Consider the following 11,587-nt stretch of genomic DNA (forward strand, 5'->3'; position numbering starts at 1 on the left):
ACACGCTACATGTGTATTTTTCCCTTTATTGTATCTGATACTACTCTACCAGAGTCTGCTTTTGATAAAATGCTGGATATGATGTTCACAAGGAACAGGGCGACCTGTACAGGATGTTCCCTGCCTTTCACCCAATTCTTCTAGTGCACTGCAAGTTATGCACTCAAGATAGTGATTGTGAGTATGTGAACAATTCATATCACTATTTACAATTCGCATGGCTTCATCTGCATCAACTTCTCTTTATGGTTTTGACTTGTCAGTACCAACCACTTTCGACTCCATGTTAAACAGCGAGAGTCCAATGAAATGTGCGTGATTTTCCCTTCTCTTAATGTGAACAGGTACAACTTTGGAGAGATCCATTGAGGCCACATTTCAGCAGTAAAATAAAATGCATAGTAATGTCTGAAAATTAGGATTTAGCCTATTTTAAATGTCTTTTTAGTTCTTCCCCAAGATATGATCTCGTGAGGACTTTCAGTTCAGTCTATCATTGAATTATAGTCCTCATGCGTAATGAAGAGATTAAAAAAGGATAACTGTGCTATCTGTAGCTACAAATGTCCAGTGGTTCAATCAGCATTTGAAATCTGAATCCTGTCCAGTGATGACTGCCAAAGACCCTCTTTCTTTCTCTCTCTTTGTGCATTTCTTCATCTCCCTATGTTGGGAAGCGTAATTATAGCCTGACTGATTCACAATACCACATAATTGCGATGTCTTTTCTCTCCTGCTAATGCGAAAAAAAGCTAATCTGTGATGGATCAAGGGGTCTATTCAAAACAGAGCCATAATAACGGCACAAAGAGTGCAGTATTAAGAAGTGAGACGTATTCCAGGTTCATTTCAGCTCCATATACAGTGCATCTGTCATATCAGCAAGAGGCACCTGTTTCTTCAAGTGTTTACACACGTGCATGCATTTATTAATGAACACAGCTTCTCTGTGACTCATCGTGCAGAGAAATCTGCCCATTGCTTTGATTTCCTTTTCGGTGGGACACCCTTCTTCTGACTCAAACTGACATGACTGACATTTAAGAGTGGCAGATCTGAACAAATCACTCGGAGACACAGCTTGTGCCTGAGAGTCCTGCCACCTCATGCACAACACAGATGAACTGTTAGCTTTGGAGTGTGAATCCAGTCAGGCCTGAGTCACCGGGCTGATAATCTTACGTAAGACGAAGACGACTCCGGCAGCTCCGTCTCATACCAGCTGGAGAGGGATGGCCGGAACAGGGTCTCTAACCAGCAGGCGACGCACCGGGCTGCTCCTGAAGCAAAGTCAAGACGAAGGAGGAGAGCTCTTCTGATCACACACACACACACACACACACACACACACACACACACACACACACACACACACACACACACACACACATTTACAGAGTGGCTGCAGGAGCAGATGGAACATGTAATATTGATTGCGTGAAGAATTCCCAGCATGTTCAGGAAGAAACATAGAACGAGGTTACAAACATTTATGTGAGAAGGTGAAAGTAAGTAAAGAAATGAAGAAAAAGTAATTAGATGGTGTTTAAAATTCTTACCTATCAAATATGTGATGAATAGAGCACACGGTGCCTGAACGGGTTGTAAAATGCTCCATAAACCTCAAACAGATGCCAGATACAGTTAAAATGCGGCCTGCTATTGTGTGATTCACCTCATAATTTGATCCCAAACTGAATTATTTTATTCAGAGAAAGACAGCTGAGAAGCAAACAAACCATTAACACCGACTGTCAGCGCAGTCGTACCGAATCTTGGCAGATGCTGCACGCTTTTGTCTTCTGCAATCTGCACTCATTCATTCAATTTCAATCTTAAAAAATAAACCCTGCGATTCAACTCTGCACAATTAAATACAAGATTTAAACATCATTATCAGATAATGGAAATGGTGCACGTTTGGTGAGCTCAGCTCTAAGAATAAGCACACTGTGAAGTACATGTGAAGAGTGAACTACATTTCTCTTCCTCTCGGGGTTTCCTGTGCAAGGAAGCAGGCCGACCCGCAGGAGGTGGTGTCATGATCCACAGTCCATCTTGGCTTGAAGTACAAGCCATCCTGGATGAATATGAAGCACCCACACCACCCACACCACCCACACCCACACCACATGCTGAGGCTGCACTGTCACAGTGTGTGTGGATCAATCTGCAAGCTGCTACTGTACTTATGCTGCCTTCAGAGAGGAGCAGAGATTGCAAATTTAAAAGCATTTTTGGATATGTTTTGCATACACTTTGCAGTAAATCGATTTTTGTTCCAGGATGCTCCTCACAATCCCATTAAAATTATAATTCTGACATTGGATCGGCAGACTAATGAGCATTCAGCTCCCTGAAGTCACCGTCCACTCCAGTGTGCAGCATGAGTATCTGTGAGAGGCGCCTCTGCCTTCTCACAGATGCAAATTTGAACTTTCTACGTGATATAGTGCCTACATTTTATACACACGGACACCCATATACTTTAAAGCACCGCCAGACAGCACTCTCATGACTACTTGAATTCTGATTTTCTCATGTTCTCCGGGCATGTTTGGACCTAAAGTTCATGCCATCCGGCTCCGGTCGGGTGATTTATTTGACTCTGTCTCTTTGCACCATTTGGACGTCTTGTTGTGTTGTAATATCTCTATTACAGCTCCAGCCTCTCTGGGGTGAGAGCATCTGTCGCATCGTGAGTTAGGAGGACCGAGACACAAGAGTCATATCATGACTGCACAGCTGACTACGCTGTTATGTAATCATAACGATGCCTGGCTTGAATAACAAATGACTGCACAATGATCAGCACAGTCCACTTATCTCGACATTGATAATATTTCCATGTTGTTGAATTTTCCTAAATGAATTAATTATTCAATTTAATCAGACATATGTTTAACTGCATTAATCAAAGTCAAAGGGTTTAATTGAATATTATGGGATTAGTTTCATTTGGTATTTTTGGCAATCTAATATCTTTGAGGTAAGAATAAAAAGAAAAGCTAATCAAGCACTCGGATCAAATTAAAATGATTTCCCCCAGAATTTAGCCAAACTATAAAAAAGCTAATTGTCTCCTGGCTCCAGTTTCATGATTATTGTTCAGACATGACAATGGTATCAATCTTCTCATTGACCTTTTGGGAAGAAAGTGAATATCATTTTTTTTTTTACCGTTATTCCTCTGAAGGTTTGAAGAAAGATTAAATGTTGTTATTTGGCGAGCTTTTCACTCTAATATGTTTTGAACAAAGAAAAGAAAAAAGAGAAAGTGGCATTGAAAAGTAGTTGTATGCAAACATTTCACTACCAACCAAAAAAGTTGCACTTTCTGTTTTTGATTCAAGGCTTTTGGGTTTGGGATTTTTCAGTCTGTTAACCTTGAATCCACAAAGACAATAAACCTTTATGAAATCAATAGTTCACCTCCCCACTTCTTATTCCTTTATTTATTTCATTTGTACCCAATGGGGCAGCTCCTTACGAGAATGGTGGGTCTGAAAAAGGTCATGAGCCACAGTAACACCCACTTTTTCATGACAACATGCATTTTATGCTCTTCAGGCAGGTGAGTCACCAGGTGTCTCTTTTCAAAGAAATACCAGTCTTATCGAGGGTTCATTTGATGCAAAACTTATGCTTTTACTCAGAGCCACACTTAGTGCATGCAGATAAAAAAAAGAGCCACAGAAGGCAGTTTGAACAGTGAGAAGGTGAACGCTGAGCAACGTGAGTGGCAGAACATGTGGGTTAGAGAGGATGGATAGTCATGGGCTGCAGGGCCATTAGTTCATTCATAAAGAAGTGAAGTTCCTCCAGGGAGAAGGGAGCGCAGAGGGCTGTCATACATCAAGCTTTAATGTCTTGAGGTGAGGTTTGACTGATGTTTTCTTTTGTCATTAATGCTGTCATTAGTCTTGTCTGGGTTCACTGTATGGAGATACAGAGGTGTGCTAAATTTGTAAAAATAAATAAAAAGATGATCACAAATGGAACAAAACAAAACAAAAAAGATTTCAGTCCACACAGAGATGGACTGAGGGAACGACATAAAAGATGCAACAGACATCATGTGAAATGAAACTTGGCATCTGATATTGTCTGAAAGCCTCTGGGTGCTTTTTCTCCGCTGACCCAACCAAAGCTACCACAGTCTGCTGCTTCCATTGTGCATGTGACACTGTGGCGGACCTTCCCGCCAGGTTCAGGCTGAGCGGTCGCCATCCCTGCACAATGTGGACATCAAATAAACACATTTGTACAATTTATTTATTTCGTCAGCAGCCATGGAAGGCCGCAAATAAGGAGGGGGAACAGGTGGCTCATAGGAAATGACAGAAAGTATTGTGAACACAACTTGAAATCCTCTTGTTCAACAAGAAATCAGCAACTTTGATTACTTAGAAACAGAACACCTTTAAAGAGAAATACTTTCAGTGTGTGTAGCTTTCTTTCGAACTGTAATTTTTTTTCCACTTGTGTTCATGGAAAACCATAGAAAAATCTGTCACAGTTTGCATTTGCTCTTTCCCTCTGCAGCTCTGCTTTCCCTCTTTAATTAATAGTCAGCCCCGCTATTTCCGTGGCGAAGCCCGCCCTCTAGGCGCTAATGCACTGTTGTCCAAAATATCTCAGAGCTGGTATTAAAGTCCCCTAAATCAGTAAGAACGACCTACTGCTTACCATCTGGCTGTCGCAGCCTGGCAAGCCAGAGTTGGGGCGATAATTGATGAGAGAGGAGGGAGCAAAGACACAGAGGGGTCCGCCTCATGGCCAATAACATGTCGGTGGCCCCCGTGATTGGCAGCTCCCGGTGAGCTGTCAGCTTCTTCAGCTGCAACCCTGTAACTCGGTGTAATTGTCCTCTTCCATCCACATCTCTCAGGCTATCTTTTGTCTGGATACAAAAAAAACAAAAAACACAACAAAGTCCCTCCTTTGGAAAGTTTTTATTCAAAAGAAAAATACTCCAAAAGCAAAACACCATTTTTTGTTTTCATTAAGGTTTAAAGATCATTCTGCTGTGAAACATGACATTTGCTGTCTGCTGTGGGACAACGGAGACCTCGGCTCAAACCTCGGTGATGATCCACACACCGTCGTCTCCGTGACAGCAGGCCAGCTGCTGCCTCCTTTCTGGAACGGAAGACATGTGAAATCTCAATTCAACCTTGGACTGCTGTGTCCTCGTATCAAATCAAAGGGCATTAGAGGAATTGAATGGACACACAGACACACGACTGTTCTGGCTGAATACAAATGCATTATTTTAGTGCTATAGTCTCGGGCAGGAGGCGTTATCCCCCCACTGCTCAAATGACAGCGCTACCTGTGTTAAGATGTTACGTGACTGCGAGGAAACAAAAGTCTGATTGTGTTTTGTTGTGATTCTGGAAAGAGGTCCTTCATAACGGTGACATGTTTCAGGAAGGTATCATCTTATCAGGTTAGGCATCGTAAACCTGATGAGTTTACCTGAGCAATATGTTTTTTCTCTCATGGTAAATTTGTGCAGCGAACGGAAAAGAAAGGTCACCACGAGTTACTTTCTGTTTTTCAAAGAGCAGATGAGAGATTAAACCTCCTCGTTCTCAGGTGTGTTCAATTAGCAGGCAGCGGATGAAATGGTCCACAGAGGACGAGGGCTCGTTCAGTCACTGGGACGAAAATATTATTACTAACTGTGAATGGGCCTCGTTGGATTTGATCCCCAATGAACTTCATTTCTTACCTCGTGCTCGGGGACTAATTTAGTCCCAGGTGTTAGTAGCTAAGTGGAGTTACCGAGGGGGTTTAGCACAGTGTTTTGTTTTCATTTACAAGTTTTTCTTGTAGAACCTTGATGTGTTGATTTTGTGGCGCTGGAAGTGCATCCTCCCCAGTGACTAATTAAGACATTTAGGGCTGCGGATAACACCTTAACTTGACACAAGCTTTAATTTCTAATCAGGCATTCGAAGTGCCTCCTGCCTACGCCAGGCCCGCAATGAATGGAAGATCAGGTATTTACCATGAAATCTCTGCTTCATTACATACATCTGTCCAATTAGCAAGCCTCTGTTTTACCAACTCATTCCCATTCTGAATATTTTATCCACATTTCATTCATGTCTGTCCACTCCATCTTTCATATTCAGTGAATAGATAGTGGAGTGGTTTTATGTCGTGCATAGAGGCTCACTGCTTTAACCGCAGTAAAATTGAGTACTGCCAGTTATCTATTTCAGTAACCTTTTGGATTTGAAGTAATATTGGAACATAATTAATAATAAAGGATGTTGCTGTGCAACAAATGTGCAACAACTTTTCCAAAATAAATGTCTGTGAAATGTAAATAATCTGTTTTTTCTGTGCTGAAAGATTAGATAAATAAGTGTTGATAGTTCATAGACACCACACTAGGAACTTTGTAGGGAATTTATTTGTCTAATAATCCGGAGCTCTTCCTGAAGGAACCAACAGGCTTTCTATTTGTAATGTAGTTACACTCTTAGGAATGAACTGAGTATTTGGTATGTAATAAATGGTTTTTATCAGACTACTATAGAGTCCAACAGATAGAAAAAAAAGATTTAATGAAGCCTCCTGTGTAGAAGACAAAGAAAGATGTCCACCATCTCACTGGTCTGGAAATTGTGCAATTATATTAGGAATTAGTTTACATGTGTTTCTTGGTAATTCTGTAAAACAATGCATTCGCATTTATATTCATGAGCAGAAAAATATAGTTTGGAAAAGTTCTGAAGTGTCCTACGGTTTTGAGTTGCCCTCAAACCTCTCGTGTCCTGCGTATATTGGTTGGTCAGGTGTCAATCAGCCAATCAGGACAAGGGGCGGGGCTAAGACCGATGGAAACAGGTGAAAATGGAGGTGTCGCTTTAATTGTAAGTTTCTGAAAAGTGTGTTTTCTTACCGGAGTATTTTGTAGCAGTGTATGGTCCCATAATGCAGGAAAGTGATCCGTGTTTGGAGCCGTTTCGTGTCGGTAAAACTCTTGAAGTCCCGCTGAGGTCATTGCCACGTCGGGACTTTTTTTTCCTGCTAATAAGTAGTGCTCAGGACTGAGCTGCATGCCGAGGGACTTACTCAGGACGGGTTTTCCTCATCACAGCGCCTCCTGCTGGACACGAAGACTGCTACCTGCAGCTTTCTGAAGAACCGTGAGTACTGACCAAACCTTTTCCGAGAGGATTTCACAACGTTATGGTACCACCACACTGACTTATCAAATCCTGGGTATTATTTTTTAATTTTCTGTGGGTCACCATTTTGTTTTGTAGTAAATGTTGACCGTTTTCATTCAATGCGTGTGGTTTAGAGATGCATGTGTTCAATAAATGTTATTTCAGCTTGGAAAGCAAAGGGATAAAACTGGGCTACATATGAATGCATTGGAGTTTTAAACTCGCATTAACGGTATAGCTGCATCTGAAGATAACCAGGCCTCTCTGCACCTTTAGTCAAGAGTCATACGCTTAAATGAGGCTATTTGTAGACACCCTATAATCTATATCTACCTCAGGAGTAATCAGGCACCTTTGGGGTGTGATGGTTTGTAGCAGAAAACAATATGGGGATACTTTACACAAATGCAATGCATACAATACCTGACGTAATATCTCTATAAAGTGGTAATTTTACATATAGACATGAGAGACCTTGTGTAAGCACGATGAATAGTACTGCTGCTCTAAGGATCAGGCTGAAAAACTGCATAATAACAACTATTGCATCAATCGCTGTGTTGTTTTGTACAAACATTCATAGTCTCCAAACCTGCCATTGGGAAACTATATAGCATGTCTGTATGACGGGTTGACGGAGGTGGTCATGTTGCAAAATAGTGAAAAAGTCTGAGTAGGGATGAGACTGAAGGGGAAGCTAAACCTCAAGTGGTATCTCTGGCATCATAGGAACTCAAACCTACGGAGAGGTTGCCATAACCTTGTGATAACATGATGTGGCAATGGTATAACTTTATGATGAAAAAGACAGAATAGTTTCCATCCACTGAAAAATCACCCAGGAGGAAACGTCTGTTGATGAATTTCGGCCGTGTTGGGATGAGTGAGCGACCCCCGGTGCAACGTAAAGAACCCGCTGAGGGTTTGATGAAGCCGGATGGTGAACAGTAGGCAAGGTGGGACACTGGTAATATTTCTCTCACCTCCACTGTTTGGCACATTTTTTGACCTGCTGGGATTTTTATTGGCAATTAAAATTCAATTCGGGTCTCTCGGAGGAGAAAACGGATGTTTGAAGGGTGTTTGTTAGAAGACGAAAATACAAGAAGGAAAGTGTTGAAATTGATGTAGAAACAAAAAATATAGTAACAGTAGAATCGCCTGGTGGTTTCTCAAGGCAAAGAACAGACATAGTCAAATACTATAATTATTTTATTTTATTGCCAACATTTAGCCCGGTTATATTTAGAGGAGCAGTTTATTATCTCGTGGGCATTCTCAGTGTTACTTAAAAAGGAACAGATAATCAATTCGACATCTTCCTACAAACAGTTCTCGTCTGTAAATGTTTTGTGATTTAAAGGATCCAAGTCAGTGAGAGGACTGGATTTTCTCACCACATCAGCTGGACGCCGTTTTAATTTTTTTTTCTCCAATCCAGTGAGGATTTCACTGCATTTATATTCGGAGTTGATTGGATTTACTTCTCCCCACGACAAAAAAAGGCCTTCAGGCAAAGTCATAATTGTGAGACCTTGAAAAAGTCAACGCACAATAGAGTGGCATAATTTGAATTCGTTGCACTCCATTATGGTTTGTGGCTGAAGCACACTGCAAAGAGAAGCACAGAGTGGATGGAGCCAATATTTCAAAGACATGTTGGAAAGAAACAAAAAAAGGTAAATGTTCATTTTCTCTGTCTCCCTTTGAAGTAAACTCTCAAAGCCTGACTTCAATCTCCCCTCAAACCTCTGGTAAGAGTCCTGATAACACAATACACAATGATGTAAATAGGACTCAACATTATGCACTATTCATAAATTTCACAAAAATACTGGATTGTCCTTTTCTGTATTTGTCTGTTCTATTAGCAGCAAGAATTTGTTAATTGGGTTAATTTGCATAAACAGCAAAAAAAAATACAAAAAAATAAAAATGTTGCATTTAAGTTAACCTCACAGACCTCATGAAAAACACTGGCCATGTTTTTCTCCTTGAGTAATTATTCTGTTCAAATAGCATATATTTCTCTCCAGGCACAGAGTGCTCGGGCTGAATGGATGCTGCCGCTGCATAATGATCCTCAGACGTTTGTTTCCTAGGCAACGTGGGGAGGGCATGTGGAGAGGGAGGTATAAAAACACCGGCAGCTCCTCTCTGAGTCTTACTCTGAGGTAAATGCACTCGCTGTCAACACAGACGGACTCGGAGAACTTGCTTCGCTGTTTGCCAGCTTCGTCCTCGTCTCACTTTGAGGGCTCATTTCTCCAAGTAGCTGTTTAAGAATGATGCGACCGAAAGATTTGCGCCAGGGCTCTGGCACCAAGACCTTCCTGGATGCCATGCATGGTGGCAAAGTCCACCTCGCGCGTTTCATCCTGGACGCCTTGGATGGGCGCATTATCAACTCCAAGACTGAGAACAGCCGCACCCCGCTCATGTACGCCGTCTGCCTGCAAGACCTCGGGACCAGAGCCAAGTTCACCCGGCTGCTGCTGGAGAAAGGTGCCAATGTCAACTGCCAGGACGAAGACGGTCGCACTGCCCTGAGCCTCGTCTGTGAGATGGGCTACCTGGACGTGGTCAAACTTCTGGTGCAGTTCAACGCTGACCCGGACGTCTCCGATGCCTGGGGCAACAGCGCGCTCATGTACGCTGCCTTTTCTGGGCACAGTCAGGTTCTGGAGTTCCTTGTCAGGGCTTTCAAAAGACTTGGCCTGAGGTTGGACAGGACCAATAATGCCGGTCACTCCGCCATCGATGTGGCCAACTTCTTTGGGCACAACCCGTGCGTCCAGATTCTGGCATTTCCCTGCAGAAAGGGTGTCGGCACAGAGGATCCACATGTTGATGCAGGCGCCGCTGTTGAAGGAGAGGGCCGCCGGCCCAACAGGCTCCCCAGGCAGGTTCTGGAGAGGTTCTCCAAGCAATTAAATAGTGAAGACCAGCTGCCAAGGGTATTTCAGAGACAGCTGCGGATCGGAGACAGCAGCAGACTGTGGAACCGTTTCAGATGTCCCAGGAGCCAGTCTCAGGAGGACAACCTTCGCCACAGCTGGGCTCTGCCTCCTCAGCTTGAGAAAAGCCAGACTGAGGGAGATCACAGCATCCTCTTCACTGCCAAACAACTGCAAAACAGCCAGCTTAGAGACCTAAGGGGGGCTAAAACACTAAACTCTCTTCCCGAGCCGAGCCAGAAAGATGTCAGCCGAGACACGAGACTCCCAGAGCGACCCGTGGACAGTTTTCCTCTCTGGGGAAAGGCAAAGTCATTTAACCTGGACCTCCTGAGCGGCAGAAAGCAGTCCTATCAGGGTGATGTGCGTGACATGAGCCTGTCGGCCATCAAATTAAAGAGAGCATCGCTACAAGATGACAGATGTCTGATAGACAAGATAGAAAGTCAGGGGAACACTCGGGGCCTGACAAACGACGCTGACAAAATTGTCTCGTTGCCAAAACCTCTTCTACACGGCAGGAGTCAGCCCGCGAGAGCTCTCGAAGAGAATGTCAGATCTCAGGATGAAGAGGCTGACGAAGAGGCTCCATCAGGCAGAAGACAGCAGCAGAAGAGGGGAAGCTTCGGCCCGACCGCCAGGCACAACAAACTTCTTTTCGCCAGGGGGGAGATGGAGTTGGGGAAGATGCCCGGCCGGACTCCCGGCTTCGCGGGCCTGGGGACCCGACTGCTGCGTCGATTCACCGCACCGGAGTTCATGAGGATGGTGATAGACTGCTCGTCGGGCTCCTCCAATGGCCGAGGTCGGATGTCCCGCTCCGAAACCTTCCCTCTGTCTCACACACATCAGCCGGTCAACAGTCAGCCGAGCGTCGACAGCATCAGCGGAGTGAAATGTGAGTTCGAAAGCTGCTCGTCTCAGTCCACCCTCGATTAGAAGAAGGACAATGTCAAACAGTAGTGATGTCATAACAGCACTTCAAAATCTGACAGTGCAGTTTAATTGCTTGCCATCATAGCGATATAGCCTATATAGTGAGAGAAATTATAATCCTTTGCTTTTGTTGTTTATTTTTTTTCAATATTAATTACTGATTTAAAAAAAAAAAAAGGTTTAAAGCTAATTGTTCAGTTGCATAAAGCTGTATACAATTTTGCTAACCCATCTTTGAAATTATTTATAAATGAGCATCATAGAGTCTGAGTTACTGAAAATTAATATTTTGTTCCACATAAAATTTATAGTACTTGAAATCTAATGTATTTGATCTGTGTTTATAAGAAAAAAATGTATTTTGCTTAAAGATATTCAGTGAATGTGCTTTCATGCTAAATACCTAATAAATACTTTAAAACACCGGCATATTCAACTCGTGATTATACGTGTGAGGGGAAAAAAATGAAAGGAAGTCTGATTCGGTATGCATCATTTATTGAT

General features: G+C 42.9%; 1 protein-coding gene across 1 annotated transcript; it reads left to right on the plus strand.

The window, feature by feature from the left end:
• The first annotated feature begins 9,348 nt into the window (after positions 1-9,348).
• Positions 9,349-11,507, plus strand: LOC138199785 (ankyrin repeat and SAM domain-containing protein 4B). The gene has a single exon (XM_069151988.1). It carries the CDS (start codon positions 9,476-9,478, stop codon positions 11,084-11,086), a length of 1,611 nt encoding a protein of 536 aa, XP_069008089.1. The 5' UTR covers positions 9,349-9,475; the 3' UTR covers positions 11,087-11,507.
• The last annotated feature ends 80 nt before the right edge of the window (positions 11,508-11,587 follow it).

Source organism: Embiotoca jacksoni, unplaced genomic scaffold (assembly GCF_022577435.1).
Source record: "Embiotoca jacksoni isolate LCO1_2020_lvr unplaced genomic scaffold, fEmbJac1.0.p SCAF_18, whole genome shotgun sequence".
Taxonomy (NCBI): Eukaryota; Metazoa; Chordata; class Actinopteri; family Embiotocidae; genus Embiotoca; species Embiotoca jacksoni.

Excerpts from the sequence above, each read along its gene's own strand:
- LOC138199785 (XM_069151988.1), top strand. The coding sequence starts at position 9,476 with ATGATGCGACCGAAAGATTTGCGCCAGGGCTCTGGCACCAAGACCTTC.